General features: G+C 39.2%; 1 protein-coding gene and 2 non-coding genes across 12 annotated transcripts in view; 1 reads left to right on the top strand and 2 right to left on the bottom strand.

Moving 5' to 3' along the window:
- The window catches only part of LOC122885735 (alsin-like), a 30,823-nt gene extending 18,354 nt beyond the window's left edge, over positions 1–12,469 (top strand). For 5 of the 10 annotated variants that reach the window (XM_044217264.1, XM_044217267.1, XM_044217273.1 and 2 more), the window contains 16 exons: positions 895–960; positions 1,231–1,329; positions 1,609–1,773; positions 2,331–2,442; positions 3,704–3,781; positions 4,050–4,186; positions 4,395–4,550; positions 4,661–4,775; positions 5,783–5,940; positions 6,584–6,682; positions 6,855–7,037; positions 7,223–7,268; positions 7,425–7,486; positions 8,252–8,401; positions 8,710–8,806; positions 9,162–12,469. In XM_044217264.1, coding sequence (XP_044073199.1) covers positions 895–960; positions 1,231–1,329; positions 1,609–1,773; positions 2,331–2,442; positions 3,704–3,781; positions 4,050–4,186; positions 4,395–4,550; positions 4,661–4,775; positions 5,783–5,940; positions 6,584–6,682; positions 6,855–7,037; positions 7,223–7,268; positions 7,425–7,486; positions 8,252–8,401; positions 8,710–8,806; positions 9,162–9,200 — 1,762 coding nt within the window. In that variant the 3' untranslated portion in view covers positions 9,201–12,469. Of the gene's footprint in view, positions 1–894; positions 961–1,230; positions 1,330–1,608; positions 1,774–2,330; positions 2,443–3,703; positions 3,782–4,049; positions 4,187–4,394; positions 4,551–4,629; positions 4,776–5,782; positions 5,941–6,583; positions 6,683–6,854; positions 7,038–7,222; positions 7,269–7,424; positions 7,487–8,251; positions 8,402–8,709; positions 8,807–9,161 lie in introns of those variants that run through there. The other 5 variants (XM_044217266.1, XM_044217271.1, XM_044217265.1 and 2 more) reach the window with 4 other exon arrangements.
- Positions 12,470–13,424: 955 nt separating this feature from the next.
- trnaa-cgc lies at positions 13,425–13,496 on the bottom strand. The gene has a single exon. It is a non-coding gene; the product is annotated as a tRNA-Ala (tRNA).
- Positions 13,497–13,904: 408 nt separating this feature from the next.
- Positions 13,905–13,976, bottom strand: trnaa-cgc. Its single transcript has one exon. It is a non-coding gene; the product is annotated as a tRNA-Ala (tRNA).
- Positions 13,977–20,651: the final 6,675 nt, after the last annotated feature.

The raw sequence follows: 20,651 nt of genomic DNA on the forward strand, positions 1-20,651 counted from the left end.
AGCATACAACCTCATTCTTATCCAAACTCTCTGAATTTTGAAAACTTTTACTAACTATGATAAGATTCTTATAACTGGTGATTTTAATTTACATGTTGACAACGTCTCGGACTGCAAGGCTATGGATTTTATGCACCTTTTAGATTCTTTTGATTTTACTCAACATATTGTTGGGCCAACTCACAACTGTGGCCACACCCTAGATTTAGTGATCTCTAGAGGTTTTAAATATTGTCGTTGATAAGACTGTTGATATTAATGTGTCAGATCACTACTGTTTGTTTTTTAATATGAATATCACTGGTATAGCAACAGACGATAGGGAACGCCTCATTAAAAGACCTTTTTTAAGTCCGTCTTCAGCCATTCAGTTTTCGAATCACATGCTTAGTCAAGCTATCTCTGATGAAATCACATCGATTCATAAAAAAGTAAATCATTTTGACCATATATTAAGATCAACTCTTGAGATAGTGGCACCTGAGAAAACTTAAAAGAAATCACAGATCAAGGAAATGCCTTGGAAAAGGCAGGAGCATGTGAAGCACTTTGAGCTACATTCTATGTTATGAAAGGTGCTATATAAATAAAGTTTATTATTATTATTATTATTATTATTATTATTATTATTAGTTCAGCCCTTAAATCAGTAGAGACCTGTGGGGCGAAGAGGAACAGTGCGCAAGTAAATTAATGAGCAATCAAAGTATGTGCAGGGAGTGAGTGAAGTCAGCATGAACTGTGAACAGACAATTTCCAGTATTGTTGAATCCAGACTTTGTTAGAATGAAGGCTTAAGTTGATTCCACCTGGTAGTAGCTAATTAAATGCCCAGAGAGTGTAAAACTGGCTAGGTGCAAATAGTTGGATAGTAAAATGTTTTTGCCTTTACAGAGGCACCATGAAGTGGCCAGATGGACGGACCTACAGCGGGAACTTTAAGAATGGACTGGAGGATGGGTAAGAACGTTAACCTGGTGTAGTACTAAAGAGCTGGTTAATGTGTAATGTTGTTCATTTCCAATATGACAGAGAGAGACCCTGTGATTAGAAGATAAACTATTTAAAAACTTGCAGAAACAGAAAATAGTGGTGGCTTTAATTTTTAAAGTTTTAAACATCCAGTGTGCCTAAAACAGTGAAACCAGCTGGTGATTTTTGCTATTTACTACTAGAAAAGCATAAACTGTTGTCTCAACATTTCTGTACGATTGTTATTTTTCTTTCCAGCTATGGAGACTGTATAATACCTAACAAAGTGCTGAATAAGCCTGACAGCTACCAAGGACACTGGAGAGATGGCAAGATCCATGGTTTTGGCAAGTACAAGTCAGTACACTGTTTTCTACGACTTTTTAGTAAGGTAGAGAGTAGCATCGGACAAGTGACCTGTTTATAAATTGTACATATCCGAGTCACAGGGGTCATGTCTGGTGTTAATTTGCAGTACCTGACACTAAGTCACACATGTAAAGGCAATACTCAGTCTTTAGTCATCATGCCTGACTCACAAGTCACCTAAATTGGGACTGGAGTACTACATCACCTCTTCACAGTGAGTGTGTGTGTGCATGTGTGTGTATTCATGTCTCTGTGGGTTCTACCTAGGTATGCCAGTGGTGAAGTGTACGAGGGCTGTTTCTGTGATGGGCAGCGACATGGTTACGGTATGCTGAGCTCCGGTAAGCTGGACAAGACCTCCTCCAGCGTTTTCCTTGGCCAGTGGATCCATGACAGGAAGACAGGATATGGAGTCTATGATGACATCACCAGGTGTGATTAATGGTTTGGCTCATACCCCAAAAAGCTTCCTATTTATATAACATTTATAAGTAGGAAATCCAGATATACTAGTGTAGAATACTCTCCCTCACTTGGAAGTTTCCGTTAAGGCTTCTTGTTTTAGCCTGAAAACCCTGGAGACTGAATGGTATTCTTGTTTTTCAGGTGAATTTTGTTATGGTTTCATCAAATTGGTCTCCTGTGACATTGGGAATGCTGCTGGATCTTGAGAATGTCAGCTCCCAAAGGGGAAAAAAATTATTAGACAATTTTAGGTGAAAATCTACACTTTCTTAATATAACCTGAAAAATGTATTTGTTGACAGATTAATAATTAGCTAATAATAAGTTTGTTTTTATGATGAACTGTTGTTTTAGTTGTCGGTCCAAAGCATTTCAGTGGAATCTAAATTGTTTGTGCAAACAGGCAGTTTCCCAAATAATAATTTGTTATCCTGACGGCACTGAATGTGCAGTAAGTGAATTTAAATGTCGTTCATGAAGAGACACAGCTGTCATTAGTCACTGCTCTCATGTGTTCTTCTCAGAGGTGAGAAGTACATGGGACTGTGGTTGGATGAGCAGCGGCATGGCAACGCTGTGGTTGTCACCCAGTACGGTGTATACTATGAAGGGACCTTCAGAGACAACAAGATGATTGTAAGTTCACCCTGAAGTATGTACTTCATCTTTCTGACACATACATAACTGGATGCACAGAGATTAAACTGTACAGCTGTCCTCAACAGTCTGAGGAAATACAGGCTTTAAACTTGGATTACCCAGTAGATTTGGGGCTAGTAAATACTGCTTGTGATATAATCATCATTTATCATGTCATATTTCTCATCATTGATTCTCTTTTAAGATACAAACCTATTAAATAGATTACAAGATTAAAGTAGGTGGATAAAAACTTATGGGATGCTTTGATGTGTAGTCCCTCTTAAAGACAGGAGGTGGTGCCACTGAGCTTTAATTTTCTCATATCAACTGTAGTTAACAAATGACTTGAGACAATGATATGCTGAAAACAAAGTGAATAAAATAATTAGTATGTGTAATTGTTTATTGACAGTGTGTACTTTAATGTGTGCCTGTTTGGGCATTAAGTCGAACTGAAACAAGAGGTTAGAAAGTTTATGAAAATGTATTTTTATGTGTTGACAGACATTTCAGAAGTAAATTCATATTTGTATAATAGATCTTAAAAAAGCAAATTAGGGGTATGCACTTGAAAATCTATATTTATCTTATATGTATACTTACCACATTACAATAAATGTGAACATTAGATTAGAGAACAAATATTTTAATATGTACATTTTTAAATTATTAATTTTTAAGTAAATACACCATAAACAACCTGAAACCTCAAATGATACATTAGTTTAGTCACAGCTATAGCAATAGCTGGAAGAGATATAATAGGCTTCTTTAGTTGAGTCAAAAGCAGAATTTGCAAGTGTGCCAATATCACTGTTGCGACAATGTCAACCACTCTAACCATGTACTCAGTATCTACCACTTCAAGTAACACAATAAAAAAGTGCCGTTATAATTATAGTATTGGGATCCAGAAAGTGCAAGAGCCTGTATTATATTTTCCATCTGTTGAGCCAGTGCAGTGAAGGAAATTACTATTTCTTTCAAAGTCCAAAGAAGTCTTCAGCTAATCTGCCCCTGATGGAGGTATTCCTCAACCCGTGCGTTAATGACGTGTCCGACCTCTCCTACAACAAAAGCAACTGTGGAAATCCCGACTCGATAGCAGTGGCTTCTTGTAGTGAATGAATTACCTGTGGCCAGAGATCTGACATTATGAAAAAATGTAAACAATTGTAATTTGTGGACACAGTCCTAATCGTTGTACCTCCGTATTATGACGGAAAGTTTGATGCAGTGTGTGTTTTTCTCTCAGGGTCCGGGTCTGATGGTGTCAGATGATGACACAGCTTTCCATGGGGAGTTTTCTGATGACTGGAATGCCAACGGGAAGGTAAAAAGCATCTCGGTCTCCTTTTATCTGTGTGCTCTGGCTGTATGTTTGTCACACTCTCTAGCAACTGTCGTCCATAAGAATATCTTGTCCATGTCTAATGGTCTTTACAACTTTGTAATGTAACTGGGTTTCCTTGTTTAGGAAAATTAATTGCTTGTCTTTTTGTCTCTGTGTACCTAATTATTAAATTACCCGACTTCTACAACTGCAAGACTTTGAATATAATTTCATACACGTTAGTTACTCCCTCTCCCCTCTTCTTCAGGGTGTTTTATCCCTGGCTAACGGTGACTGCCTGGAAGGCCTGTTCAGCGGAGAGTGGACCGCAGGGCTGAAGGTGGTTGGAACGTACACCAAACCAGCCATTGATGACCCAGAAAACAAAGAGAGAAACCTCCTGCTGTGAGTATTACTTTGTACTCTTTTAAACCTTGATATTCTGTGATATTCTTTGTGTAGGTGTTCAGGTGTGTGCTTAGCTATTGTGCATATTATTGTGAGGCTGATGGGTGTTATTGGAAAAATTAAAAGTCTAAGATAGGGTTTGTTTCAACTAGTGCTCAGTTCTTTTTGGTATTTCAATAAATGTTTTAAATGTGTGCGTTTGCAGCAGGTTGGGTCAGTACGTGGTGCCTGCAGGTCAGAGGTGGGTCTGTGTGTTTGATGAATGTTGGAGTCGACTGGGCTGTGATGCTGCTGGGAGAGGAGAGAGGACTGCAGCCTGGGAGAACATTGCTGTCACTATAACAAGTGCACGACGACAAAGGTAGATACAGCAATGCACGCACACAGAGGCAAATGTAAATGGTGCCTTTCTTACATATACAGCTGTATATCAAAATAAGTGAGTGTATGTTTGTGTGTGTGTGTTTGAAGCCCAGACCTCAGTAGGTCTCAGAGCAAAGTACTGGAGTGTTTGGAGTTTATTCCTCAGCATGGAGAACCCGTCACAACAGCAAACTATGACAACATACGAAGATACCTCATCAAGGTACAGCTGGTTGTGAGGGAAACTGTTTGTGTGAAACTCTCTCTCTCTTTCTGTCACTCACTTTCTCTGTCTTTATAATAATATGTGCACATTATAAACTGGTAGACCAAATATTAGAAATACCTTGTGTTATAACATAATACAATTCAGCAGCACCACAAACTTAATCCTCCATAAAGTTGAATCATCGCCTCTATAAAACAATTTCAACAGAAACTGAGCATTGTAACCTTCATGAAGGTAGGATTTATTGCAGGACTTGTATTAGACTGCATTAGTTTTAGCTAGATGTACCTAATAAACTGGCAGCTGGCAGAGTGTACATATACAGTGGTGTGAAGAAGAACAAAATGAAGACTTTGGAGTGGCCTAGTCAAAGTCCTGACCTGAATGCTATTGAGATGCTGCGGCATGACCTTAAAAAGGCAGTTCATGCTTGAAAACCCTCCAATGTGGCTGAATTACAACAATTTTGCAAAGATGAGTGGGCCAAAATTCCTCCACAGCGCTGTATTTGTATTAAGTTATCGCAAACGCTTATTTGCAGTTGTTGCCGCTAAGGGTGGCCTAACCAGTTATTAGGTTTAGGGGGCAATCACTATTTCACACAGGGCCATGTAGGTTTGGATTTTGTTTTCCCTTAATAATAACAACCTTCATTTAAAAACTGCATTTTGTGTTTACTTGTGTTATCTTTGACTAATGTTTAAATGTGTTTGATAATCTGAAACATTTAAGTGTGACAAACATGCAAAGAAATAAGAAATCAGGAAGGGGGCAAACACTTTTTCACACCATTGTATATATATTTACATATAACTAGATGAAGAGGGACCCTCTGTACTTTTTGCGGAAGTACCCAATGTTTAGGAAGTGTAGGTACTGCCTTAGTCTCGGACTGAATCATAGAAAACACTATCTGTTCCTTTATCTGTGGTTTTTTTGGTGTAATACTTAAATGTGCGTGTGTGTGTGTGTGTATATGTGTGGTTGTGTTTGTATGTCAGGCATGTGAGACCCCTCTCCACCCTCTGGGCTGGCTGGTGGAGACGTTGGTGACCGTCTACAGGATGACTTACGTCGGTGTGGGATCCAATCGCAGACTGCTCAGGCAGGCCGTCCAGGAGCTTCTGGCCTACCTCACACATTTCTACAATATTGTCCGGTAGAGTTTTTTCATTTGTTTGCCTCTTCACAGCTCTTTGTAGATCCCTCAAGTTGAAAATATGAAGCCCACAGCTTTCTGTAGACGTGCATCTAATGTACATTGCATGGTATATTCAGCCCTGGTGTTTCTTCCATTCTGTTTATCAGACTGGAGAAACTCACCTGTCTCAGAGTGTTACAGAGGGCTGTAGTCTTCTCATGTATGATGTCTGCTTAGAAAGGCTAGTGGGAGGGAAATACTACAACACTGCACTGACCAGTGCATTGAGTTGAAAACGACGACTCCCAGGATTGGTCTGTGGCTTCAGATTTGGGAAAAATCAAATTCAAACATGTCTGCAAAGTTAAACACAAACGGTTGGAGGTTTACTACTACAGAAAGCATTGCAGATTTTTTCATTTGTTTTATTGTTTTCTACATGACACAGCATGTGTGAAGATAGATGCAGAGTTACCAAATTATATATACCAGTCTACAACTGATCATTTCCAAACACCAAAACAGCCTATTGCAACAATGTAGAAATCAGAGACATCAAAAAACAAGTAAGAACACACACTTGAATAATAAAATTAAATATAGATATATATAAAAAACTATTTTAGTCACTTTACTAAAGAACATAAATTGTTGCCTGCAGGTTTCTGTTTCCGGGGCTACCAAATGATGGCGGCATCATCCCAGACCCCCCTGCCCCTCCATCTAAGAGGAGACACAATTCTAACATAGCAGAGCAAGGGTGAGTGTCAACACACACACACACACACACACACACAAAAATAGACCTTAAGGTTATCTTACAAGATGACTTCCAAACAAGCTTTTCCATCTCAGTGCTATTAAAACAGACAGGTTGTATTGTATATAGAGCCTTCATCTCTCTTTCTGTCCTCCTCCACCTTGTTCTCCAGCAGCATTGTGGTGGTGAGCTGCTCCTCTCTGCTGCTCCCTCTGCTGCTCCCTCGACTCTACCCTCCTCTCTTTACCCTGTACTGCCTGCAGGAGGAGCATGAGGAGGCCCAGTACTGGGAGCGCGTCCTCCAACTCAACAAACAGCCCGACCAGTCACTGCTCCGCTTCCTGGGAGTGCAGGAGTGAGTGTGTACATTCAACAAACACACGCCGACACACACACGTTCTAATGCAGAGACCTGTATGCTTACAAAGAGAATGTGTAACAAATAACCTATCCAGTTATGCTCTCACACACACACACACACACACACACACACACTTCCTTTCTGTTGTTATAGTCTAATCACTTTGTTTCCTCTTGTAGGAAGTTTTGGCCAGTGTGTATGTCAATTCTGGGAGAGAAAAAGCAGGTCAGATACTAAATGTACTTTTTTCTGTACCTTTTCTAAATGTCTGCATCACTGACACACATGATGGATTACCTGTGATTCCAACGTAAGGTTAAAGTGCGCTATTGCATCTTTTGTGTTGTCCTCTGTAACTGGTTCTCTTACCTTTTATCACAGATTGTGTCTAGCAGTAAAGATGCCTGCTTCATTTCCGCTGTAGAGACACTCCAACAAATCAGGTAGCTGCCATGTGACCTGACACACACAGGCAACATGACAAGACATAATTAGTGACGTCACTAAATGTGACATGACCTGATACAGTGTGATTAGCAGATGAACAAGCAGGAATCCCGTCTAGATCCATAGGGCTTTTGTTCATGTCCAAGATCTCAGTTCATACCCAACTTAATACAGCAGAATTTTCTCATGGTGTTTTTGCCCGGATTGCAGCCTGTCAGGGAGTGCTTACTCCCTGGCCATGTACCGCTCCTGGCAAAGATAGATAATGGTTAGACATGGTACAGTTTAGTTAAAATGCTTGAAATGGTTTGCTTAATTGGTGGATCTTGTGATACATAGCCAGGGGTATATGGTGCCTTTTGACAGTTATTGGGTCAGAAATGTTGGATTATTGGGGCTTGTGACAATTTTTCTGCATCAGACTTTCATTCGGAAATGGGTGGTCTTTGACCGTTTTTTGGCAGAAATATTGTGATTGGGCAAACCTGTAAATAATGCTTGGATTGGTTGAATTTGCATTCATTCATTTTAAGATTGCAAATTCCCGGAGGGACTAAAGAGGTTTCAGTCATTTGAAAAGCTATACCACCAGTACTGAAAAGAAACTAAACACTATTCATCCCCTCACCTGATGCCACAAGTGATAGAATATTGCAACACAAATCTTGATTTGTATGACAGTGCAGCTCCGGACATCACCAAAATTGAAAGAGCATTATTATGTGTATTTAAAAAAAGTTTATGTCTCCCTACACATGCAGCACCACCTTCACTCCATCAGACAAACTCCTCGTCATCCAGAAGACGTTTGAGGAGTTAACCCAGGAAGTAAAACCTATGTTGGATGGCAACTTCCTGTGGTGCATGGATGACCTGCTCCCTCTCTTCCTCTATGTGGTGCTCAGGGCGAGGTGTGTTACCACACACACACACACACACACACACACACACACACACGCACTTTGTTTATTTATTGTCTAATGTCATTCAGTTCACTCAATTACTCTGTATACAGCTTATGTAGCTAATTTGCATCCAAAAAAAATCAATCGTTCAACTTACAACTAGATTGTTGATCAGTTTGGTCAGTTAATGACACACGTTGAAGAAGAGGCTTCAGTATTATGACAATGTATTAAGTGGTGGCAACATGGAGTGGTGAGCAGACGCTGCAGGCTGGGGACTGAACATGTTGTGTTTTTGCTGCTCTACTGTCCAGGATCAGGAACCTGGGAGCTGAGGTCAGTCTGATAGAAGATTTGATGGATCCCAACGTTCAGCATGGAGAGTTGGGACTAATGTTCACCACACTGAAGGTGGGGCCCCCCAACACACACACACACACACAGATAGTGGTTTTATACGTGGTACACGTTCTCTATTTCTTGAACGTAGTCTGCAGTTTGGAACGAAATTTAGGTGACACGTAGGCAATCTTTAATAATCTGATGGCATGCTGCCAATAGACGGTGCTAATTTTACACAGTTAATCCACGCACCAGATTCAAATTACAAATTTAAAAAAAATATGAAATTACTAAAATAACAAATTCAGAGGATTGTGCAGCCTTAAAAGATGTTGGTGCTTTTTAGTTTATATAATATATTCATCATCATCATCACTCATTAGTCCTTAGTCAATTAAACATCAGTTAAATTACTCTGCTGCAGGCCTGCTACATCCAGATCCAGCAGGAGTCGACTACGTAGGAGCGGACAGGAAGACATCACACAGTCGACAAAAAGTGGAAACAGCATGAAAGCACTGCCAAGAGCGGCACATAGGAGCTGCCAGAACAAAACCAGTCAAACCACTGGGAAGCTGCACTGAGGGAGGGACCTTCTGTCACAGGAAAATGATGTCCGACACCTCGTTCACTATCTATCCTTTTAGTATGTTACAGCAAGTTCTTTCTTTTCTATGGAAGACAGTTTTCATAGGAAAGTAACACATCTCTAATATCCAACCCCCGTAAATTCACTGTTGAAAATCTAAAAATTGAATGAAGCCTACAACCGATCAAAACTTCATACAGTAGTTGACTGTATATGGTAACTGCAGTTTTGTTAAAAAAGAGCAAGCGAGAATGCTGGTTGTCAGGACAAACTGACAGAAACATGCTATGCTGCTGGCTTTGTAAAACCCAAAAGAGTTTTTTGCACTTGAGCATGTTTTTACCACTCGTAGTATTTTACAGAGTAAGGTGAGCTCTGTGTTTTCAGTACTTTTCACTGGTCCTAGAGCAGCTACAGGAGACACAGAGGGAGTTAGTACAACAAGGTCAAACTGAGCTTCCTGAGCAGAGATCAGACCTTTGGTTCATCAGTAAGCAGCAGCTGAGGAGCAGACTGGATGAAGGGCTCTGCATTTTTATCAAAATGAAACTCAAACATCACACAGTTGGTGAGTTTTACTGTCTGTGTGAAAACAGAGCAAACGGCACTTAATGCCTCAGCTGTGGTTTGATGTTGCTTCCTCAGAAGCCAAACAAACTCACCAAGTCAGAAAGCCGTAGGTAATGGAAAGGGAACAAAAGCTTAATTTCTCATGTAACAGTATGTTCAGTACGTTCAAACGTAAATTATATGCAAATCGTCTTACTTTGTTTACATATAAATCACAAATCCTCCATGTCAGTAACATCACCTCTCACTCCCCAAACTAATTTAGACCCTTTTACATATTTTTAATGCAGGAGAGTTCAAACCATCACACTAAGCAGACTCTGTTTCTTGAGCCTGTTTAAATTATTATTATTATTTAACACTTGTACTCTCCTGTACTACAAACCCAACCTGTGCATGCTCCTGCATGTTGAAACTAACCATGACGCAGTTTGTCTCAGGTCTAAACTTCTGATCTTCATAACTAACATAAACTGACCAGTAGGACAGTAACATGTCACTACAGAGGGAAATGATTTTGTACTTTACTTAAAATAATTAATGAGGGAACACTGATTAGCTAAACATAAAGGAAATGTTCATTCCTCTGTTGATATGTCATTCAGTTTGTTATTCTGTGTGTGTGTGTGTGTGCGTGTGTGTGCGCGTGTGTGTGTGTGTGTGTGTGTGCGTGTGCGTGCAAGCATATATGAACAACTTTTAATGTTACACTGACAGTTTTTTAGATTAGTTGACCGACCAGCCACAAGAGTGTTTGAAGACTATTAGATTATAGAAGATTATATTCACTTTGTCATTCTGGCACCTAAATTACTGTAAAAAAAGAAATATTCCAGGATGTTTTCCTCCATCAAGGACATTATGTTTTCAATTTGTTTGTGAGCAGGATTTGCCAAACAGATTTCAGTCAAATTTGGTGGAAGGTTGGCCTGAAAAAATGATGACTACATGGTGTGCAGCCAATAATTTTCAAAGGATTCATTCACATTGTCAGATAGGACATTTTAGACATTTTCACTGTTTTCTTATTAACTACTGCACTTACTTAAATGAAATATGGCAAATGTATGCCATGATTATCTATCACTGTGTGTGTTTAAATGCAGATCTAAATTTTAAAATAATTCTATTATCATATTTTATCAGTTTATTTTGATCCTTTGAATCCATCTGTATGTGTTGTAAATGAAATCTTTTAGAGACGTCAAAGTAATAATTTTCAAAAGGAAAGGACATTTTTTAAAGGAATTGTATTACTTAATATAATTTATATTAGAATTTATTTTAAATTATTTATTAGAGACATATTAAAAGTTTAAAACAGTATTTTATCCTATATCAGCAAATCTCCCACAACCCCGTCTGGGTATTAAGCATCCCCATGATTACGTCTGAAATCCCACCAGCAGTGACTGTTAGATAATCCACAGTAATTAAGGAAGCATTCACTATAATGTGTTTAAGATATAGACCCAGTGTTACATGTTACATTATACCACCGTTAATTTTTTTGGAGCAGCTTGTATTCACAGTACAGCGTGTACTGCTGTCATGTTACTGACTGTTGATGAACTGAACTTGTTTTTATGTTGTCTGGAATAAAACAGACAGCAAAAAGCTCTGATTGAACTGCACAATGCAACAAAAAAACATGCCAAAATGACAGAAAAGCAGCTGTTGCATTCAAAATCAGATTCTTTTCTCTCGTAATTTCTGCCATTTCAGCATTAGTGAAATGTGTTTGTACTGTATTTATTGTCACTCGTGTACAATGTATACCCTCAGAACCTGTATGTGTTGGGACAGTCAATTAGATGTTTTTCTTTTTGCTATTAAAACCACTGCAGTGTAGTGAAATGCAGATGTAACATCTAATGTTGGATGAGACAAAAGCATTCAGCTGACCTCACTGGCCTCCATTAATACCAGGTTAAAGGACAGTACAGATGTTTTGCACGTCTTAGCCCAATATCAACAAATCACCTGTAGTTTTAGTACTGCCAACCATCTTCCATCACATACAGCATTCTGTTTGTAGATTTATTTCCCACCTTTTAGGCATCCACTGGTGTGAGATCGTTTCAGAACAGCATTATATCAATGAGATGTAGTCATTTTTATTTTCTTATTAGTGACATTATTGTCGAATATGGTAATGCAGTTGTAAGCAGGAACCATTTTGAAAACTCCCTTGTGGTATGTTATTGTATTGAAATGAACTAAAACGAATGACTCAAAAAACATAGTTATGATTTATAAAATGGATAAAAGAAAATGGAAGTCATATAAACCGCATATGGTTTCTACTTTATGGGCTAAAACATGTAAAACATGTCATGATCTTTTGTAAAACCTACATTTCTTGGAGGTTGGAGACTATGAGACTATAACCAGACTGAATTTATGACTTGAGTTTATTATTTTTCTAAGTCTATATTTTTGTAACTTCATACATTTATAGAAAGAGGTGATTAGGGGAGCTGATTGCAGATTGTTAATTGTTTTGATGGATAAATGCATTGAGATACGAAATGAAAAATGAAAAAAAGGGCAATAAATGTGGTTTAATTCTGGACACGTCTCCTGATAAATATTAATATTTACATCTGTGCTTTTCCTACTGTGACATGTCAAAAAGTATTCAGTGAAAAAGGCCTTCTCCACTGTCCATCTGTGTGCTCAGTATGTTGCCAGCATTAATTTTCACCAAAATGTGGTTGCTGCTATGACCAATTTAGATAGGAAAGTCAACTAAAGGTATGCATACATACAGTTATAATCAGGAGAACCCTAAAATTAGATTATTATAATGTCCAAGAGATCACTTTACATCCAAACTTGGTTATTGAACAGTGGGTACAATCAAATCCTCATGTTTCAACCAGCAACACATTCACCTGTTTTATTTACTATTAAAGGAGGGTGAAATGCTGGGGATTGAACCTACGAAGCACGTGCAAAGCCACTGAGCTACATCCGCTTTGTACAGCTGTGCAGGTTGGCTCACTATTCAGCAGTTTTATTTTTAATTTCCTTATTAACTTGATCGATTTATTCATTTGCTTTAATTGCTCAATTCAAAGTGCCCTGACTTTCTCCATATGAATATAGTGTTAACAAGATTAAGTGATTGATGGATTAATTTATTCACTCAAAGTCTTTTTTCAGCATTTTAGTTGTTCAATTAAATGTCAATTAATAAATGGCAGCTGAGTGCAGGCAGGCCGGCTGGACCACCATCATCTAAACAGGAAGGACAGGAATTGGGGTCTATCCACAAGGTGGTGGTAGGGAGACATCCTCGCCAGTGCTCCAGCACCAGGAGATGTACTAGGGTTAAAGTAACGAAACATCAATGAGCAGTGTTTCGAGGCTGACGACCCTGACCCTATAGTGCAGTTCGAGGTGCAACAGGTAAAAGTGTCCAGCAGGTAATAACATCCATCTATGCAGTCCAACTTTAAAGATAAATGCAGTTATAACGATGTCAGTCAGCTGTGTATATTATTTGAGAAAGATGAATCATGTTGGAGATGCTGGGGATTGAACCCAGGACCTTGTACATGCGAAGCACACGCTCTACCACTGAGCTACATCCCCTGCACTCATGCATTTGCGAATGATGACTATTCCGCTGAAAAGAGTATGAGCATATGATTTTTCAAAAGCCCTCAGCTTCTCCTTATAATTGTACAGCAGATACAATCAGATCCTCATGTTTCAACAGCACATTCACCTGTTTCATTTTCTATTAAAGGAGGGTGAGAGCGTCATTGGAGATGCTGAGCACAGTTGAGTATGAAGCCCTTTGTGTTAAGAGGCTTGTCAGTCATGTTGGAGATTGATCCAAAGTCCCTGCGCATGCATCCCCTTCATATGACAGACTGCCTGCTGTATTCATTTATTATTTCATTTTGAAAGTCTTTATAAGCATTTCAGTTGTTCAATTAAATGTCACTGATAAATCACTTAAATTAAATCTCCCTCTATATATATTACTAATCATGTTGGAGATGCTGGGGATTGAACCCAGGACCTTGTACATGCGAAGCACACGCTCTACCACTGAGCTACATCCCCCACATGTGGTCATGGTGGCTCATCGCCGATGGCTCACAGCCATGGACCACTGAGCCCTCTACCATCGTAACATCGTGATTTAAACCACCTTCACTTTTACCCAGCGAGCGTCTTGGGTATTGAGGAGCTGCAGTTTATTCATGGGCAAACTGTACATTTACTGCCACTAGACAACTTCACTGCTAACCTTTCCCTCTGCTCCGATCGTCAACACCTGTCTGCTCTGAGTGCAGTGCACTCTCTCTCTCACTCGCCCACACACTCACTACGCACTGCCCTGTTCCTTAAAGGAATTATAGCAAATATTTTTGATTTTGGGGTGAACTGTCCCTTTAAGGACAAGGTCTCTGACAAGAACTGTGAGTTTGGTGATGACAATCAGAATTAGCAGATTGTACACAAATTTTCCAGCTGTGTTTGATTATTGCTCCTAACTCAGACATCAGCTACACCTGCTTTGCTGTTATACAACATAAAACAGGTTTGAAACATGTCACTGTATAGATGCAATTGAGGAGTATATAGGAAACACCAGAGATCTTGGACCCTACAAGTATGGTGGGCCCCTGGTTTTTGGACCCCATAAATATAGTAAAACAAGCAACAAATAAAGAACACACAGGATCTGTCACTTTGAGGTTTTTTCTTCTTAAGCTGAAAATTAATTTAGTAAGAGTTAGTGTTCTGTTAAACTTTGCTCTTTCCAGAGAAAGATGAGAGTCATGTTGTGAAGTGTGCACAACAGGAACCTGAAGGAAAACATCCCATCCTCCTTTAAGGTGGAAGTCAAGCAAATTGAGGGGATTCGGGAAACAGTAGGGATTGAACCCAGCACCTCGTACGTGTAAACTACACACTCTACCCCTGAGCTACATCCCCTTCATATGCTCATGCTGCTCCATCTGCTTATTTACTCTTCAACATTTCAGTGTGATTTCACCATTCCTGACTCCACCACTGACTCTAAAAGACTTGTGTGTGTGTTTGTGAATACGTTATGGGTATGTTTGAGTGAGTTTGATATATTACCAATTATAAAAGTATTTAAACTGAAACATGCTTTCTGCTGTTCTCTGTTCACTTTGAATGCAGTGCTCAGAGATCTTCACAGCAGTGTAGTGCAGATGCTGTAAGTTGGGTAATGACACAAAATGGACACAAGAGGGAACCGTTTGCTTTTATTAGTGTACACATTATCAAGCGAGATGGAAGGACAGCAGTGGCCTGGGTGTTAGAAAAATGTGGATGAAGGACTGTTGGTAAGACAAACAGACCAATCAATCAATCAATCAACATCACAATCCTTCCATCTGCCTTAATTTATTTTTTGATGTAAATCCCAATATTCACCAGGGTTTTACCTCTGGATGGACATCTGGTTTGTCTAATGTGTGGTGCTGGGCAGTAGGACAATGGGTTTGTTTGCTGAAAACAGCTGCCTGCTGCTGGAAAGAGGCAGTACTGCAGAGCTGGCTGATCATCATTTGAGTGAGCTGTCTGACAATTCCACTTTAAAACTTTAATATGACGCCAACTGCTACCCGAGTCTCATGAACAATCATCAGGACCATCATGTTCTTGTCATAAATAACTGTGTTTGACTGTTAATGTAACCAGTGTTGATTCAGATCTCTATACTTCAGTATAACAGATGTTAGTGTCACTAAAACCTCCAGTGTGTTACCTGAATGGCCTTATGTTACACCTGCCTGTGGAGTGTGATCACGAATCAGCACCTGTGTTGTAACAAGAGCAGGTATCTTTTTAATTATTCATTTATGCTGTCGTTACTCACTTAATGACATCGCTTGCATTGGTGTGACAAAGACATTGCGTGTGTGTACCGTTATCTCTTGGTTGGATCTCCAATGACAGCCAAGGCCCAATAAGTATATTTACATCAGTTCAGTGTCTGTCTGAGCAGCGTATGTACATTTAATATAATACTGTACATTTCAAGTTTCTGGGTCTTTGCTGGTGGGTTGATTTGATTAAACTGACCAGTGAGGGAACATTGAGTTAGATGCTGACGCTGTATTTTTCTCTAAAATCTCAACTCATTGCGCCCTGCACAGAGAAAACTTCCTATTATTGATTATACTAAGAGTAGGATTTAATTTGGACAGCTGACTCTGGGTGAATCTGCTGCATCTCAACGGTGAGCAGAAGAAACTATTCTCTTTTGTGATTTAGGCTAAAAGACGCATGCACTTTATGATTCAAAGACTATGATGTTCCTCTGACAGAAACACACACTCTCAACTGTTAGTCGGTATCACAAGACAAATAACAACTGCACTTTCACCTACACTCCTCCAACTTTTTGTTTTATATATATTTATGCATTTACTGTCCATTTAAAACATGCTTGGAGATTATTTCTGCAATAGTACAGTGATATTATGTTGCACATGAATGAAACAGTGTGTATATTGTAATGTCTGTGCCATAATTCACAGCAGAAAGTGTGATGCAACTTGTGACTTTGGACGTGAAGTTTTTTAATTTCAGAGACCAACCGTTGATCACAAACTTCTATATGATCTATTGTATTTGGTCTTCAAAACCCATGACAAAGCAGTTTGTTTATGTATACTTACCTTAGATACTATATAGTTGTACAGTATACAAATTCCTTATAAAATAAAGTCCTCATCAGTGAACTTTAAGCAGTATGTGACAGGCAGAAAATAACTTAGGGCTCGTTCTGAATCTCATGGTGATATACTGTAACAGATATTGTTTGTTTCCAGCCTCAGTGGCCTGTAACCAGGTGTGAAAGCTAGAGGTTGTTTAGGGAAACACAGGAACTGCAGAGTGAATATCAAACCTGCTGGCTTTTGTTTTGGAAAGACAGAAGCCAAAGAGACTGTTGGAAGCTGTTGTCAGTGGAAACAGGCAGAGAGTATGACCTAAAGGAGCTAAGGCAAACCTGCAGCAGAACACATAGTCATAGCTTCTGACTGTTGCAGATTTAGACATTTCATCTGCATCAGTGACCAAAGGATGCATATAAAATTACACTGGTGCCATCTTATAAATTAGGTTTAGGGAGAGAGATGAGAAGCTACACAAAATAGCAATCTTTGAAGATATAGCAGGGAAAAATACGGTAGAAAATAATACATTTTTTTAAATGTACATTTTAGGATACACACCACATTTGATGACAGCTATTTGTTTTTTAATATGACAGAGGTATACTGTCCAGTAACACCGCTGAATCATCAAGGATGGAAGAGACCCACAAAATCTGGAACAAATCACGAAGACATCCGTCAACCACCTGGAAACCCAGAAATGGTGAAAACAGAGTGGAATCACTGGCAAGACAAAACGGTCACTGAGAATGACAGTGTCACAATCCTCGAGGACGACGGAGATAAAGGCCAACAGGTATGACATTGTCAAGGACAGGAAGGAAACGAGACGCATACTTAACCCTGCAATACCACCCAAGAAACACCTCTGTAAGTCACACAGATGCTGTCGGAGTACAAATACCTGGAATTCGAAAACAATAGGATGTAGTATTAAGACTGAAACAATAATTTTGATTAAGTGACTAATTTTGTTATGCGGTATCTGGTAATATTCATGATTTTACTCCATCTTACAGCCACATTTGGCTAAAGGAACGTTTCCTTTAGTAGGGACATATGGACGTTGTGCCATAACACTCAGGTTTAATCAGTAAATTCAAACCTGCGTAGTTCATCTCACATACCAAGTTTATGTCAAATAATAAGGTGTGCTAAAATAACAAACGTGTTTATGTTTCTGGCTGTATCGTACAGTGAGGGCTGACGTCCAACTCATCTGCAGAGAGAGAGAGAGAGCTGAGGGCCTGTCAGAGCTGCAGGTCAGCAGGTTCAGGTTGGCACAGCTTCAAATGCACACACACACACATTTTGGTGGTTTTCCCATCTCTCAGCTGTGTGTGTGCAGAGAGGATGAGAGAAAGTAAGGAGGAAGAGAGACAGACAGGAAGAGCACAGGAGAGAATACAAAGTAAGCAGAGAAGGAAGAACGAAAGAGATATCAAGTCTCATCACGTTAACCTTCTTACTTCTTACTTACTTGCTGAAAATCTTCCTATTAGCGAAATGCTCCTGGCACCAAGAGGGGAGCAGAATCTGTCTGTGAATGTGTGTGTTCATTTAAATGAAAGATTAAAAACCAGGTTTAACTGTAATCAAGCAATAGCTAATCCCTGGATTCAGACTGAAAACCTGGAAAAAGTCTAATATTAACATCTTCACACATTAGCAGCTACAAATGGCAATGGAGGTTAACGTCCTGCAAGATTTGCATTTAGATTTTGATGAAGGGCAGAAAGGTTTGACAGTTAGAAGCAAGCACACAAACAGGAAAGAAAAAGAAAGACACCTCTGCAGTTGAAGCACCGAGCTGTTGTTGCCGCAGTGGAGTCACCTTATACACAAAAAAGGCTAATTTGTCCTCTCCTCTTTCTCTGTTTCTGTGTCCCCCTCCTGTCCAGTAACATAGAATAAATGGAGGAGGGGGTCAAAGGAGGACACAGGGGGGATACGCTGGCCTGGCTAAGCCATCCTTTCTCCAGTACATAACTCTGCCATCACCATTCATTCACCAATAAACACTTTCCATCTTACTGAAATAAGTGGAGATTAATGACCTAACGTAAATTGAAAGGCAAAAAAACTAACATTTTTCTTTCCACTGATATCACATATGAGAATATGTGAGTTGAGGTAAATCAGTATGTGTTTTTGAAGCGTAACACCAGTATATAATTAATAAATATAATTTAAACTGAAGCTGCCAATGAGGTCAGTTCTGTTCAAATGTGTTTTCTGTGCGCAAAACAGTAGAAGTCATTTTACTATTCATCTTGAATAGAAATACTAATTTTAATGGCTTAAAATGTCTTAATTTGTCTTTTTTTTAATGACAATGAGTTTTAGACATACTATATACAGTAACCCCATTCAAACTGGAGTGATATTTGGCTAGGTGGGTAATAAAGTACCGTGTTCCTCGGTAACTTATCTCATTGTTCCTTGGCATTCCAGCTACCGCCAAATTACAGGAGGGAGTTTGAAGTGGACAAGGACATTCCCTGAGAAAACCATGTGATCATCATCACTAGCAGACTTCATGCTCGTCATTTCCGGATTAGATTTAGTCCCTCTGTTCTCCGTGTAAAGGACAACAAAGTCAAAAAGTAAAACAGGGCACTGGACGAGAAAAGAAAGTGGAAATACCTCATCTCTGTTTTCTGAGAACAATGGTTCCAACATCAGTTTGAAGCTACAAAGTCTTGGAGTCTGAAAGTGTTTTTTAGCCCTCTGATCAGCATTTGATCTCGATACTGATGAAAAATGATCGTATTATGGACTAACTTTTGTGCAAGATATTTTGATATACAGTACAATTAGATAGCGTTTGGTTAGCCCTGCATCCCACGATTGTGACTTTCCGAAACAGACAATCTGACAATCACACCCACTTTACACAGCGCTTGACCAGGTGAGCAGACATCAAAAAAATAAGCTCTCTTTTTCATTTTTCACACAAATACATCATCACTTTTCGTGCACTCGCAACACCATGGCTTTCTTTAAGAGAGTGCACCTTTATTCCCGTTTGTACGATTCATTGCATCAAGACTACAAAGACAGAGTTCTTGGAGAGAGATCAGGGAGGCAGTGTATTGCATGTAGTCAGGAGGAGGTTTGAGTGTGGCCATTCGAAACAGGTATAAACACTTTTGCCCTCAGAAACATAACCTACTTATTTAACCTAAGCATACTGAAACCTTCACTCCTTACTCCCCCTTGCTGCCCATGAAGGATAAATGATACTAAGCTAAACACAAATAATATTTCTCTTCTGAAGCCATGTTCCATTTGACATTTGACCATTATTTTTTCCACATTTTCAGTTTGTGCATGAAGAAATCTGGGTGGAAATGCCAGAAACTGGAAGAAATGAGCTGGAAAAGTTGGCATATCATAAAAAAGAAAATGCATTTCAGTGCAAGTATTCGTGTCATGTTTTCCACTCACTGCCACATGCCTCTATTATCCACTAGTCCTGTTTGTGGGTGTTAAAGGATAGTCAATCCTGCCTTAAAATAATACCCATATGCCCATATGTTTGTTGAAAATGTTATTGGTCACTGTGGTTGTTCCTCCGGTCCAAAAGGGCTCCATCATATTGGTCATATATAACACTAATATCAGGGTTCCCATGGGTCCTTGACATCCTTGAAAGTTTGCGAATTTGAGGGGAAAAAATCAAAGCCTTGAAAGTTTTTGAAAATAGACATAAATACACATGGGTCATTTAAAGAGCTTGAATTTATATATTTTGTGCAAGAATAGAAATTGAAGCTCTTTTGATTTTTTTTTAACTTAAAGTAACATCACTGTAACACGTTCAAGCCCTTCTGTCTTTTTAATTGTTGTCTGTGAGCTTATGTAAATCATTATAAAAATTCTCACTGTTGTAACAGTAATTAACCTTGATCCGTGTCTCAAACTATGCCATGTTGGGTCCTTGAATTTGAGGGAACCGGGCCTGGAAAGTCCTTGAAAAGTCCTTGAATTTTATGTTTAAGAAGGTGTGGGAACCATGTGATATATATACACAAATACACTCAGTTTGTTTAGTCACAAAGATGGAAGGATG

The sequence above is a fragment of the Siniperca chuatsi genome, linkage group LG12, assembly GCF_020085105.1.
Source record: "Siniperca chuatsi isolate FFG_IHB_CAS linkage group LG12, ASM2008510v1, whole genome shotgun sequence".
Taxonomy (NCBI): domain Eukaryota; kingdom Metazoa; phylum Chordata; class Actinopteri; order Centrarchiformes; family Sinipercidae; genus Siniperca; species Siniperca chuatsi.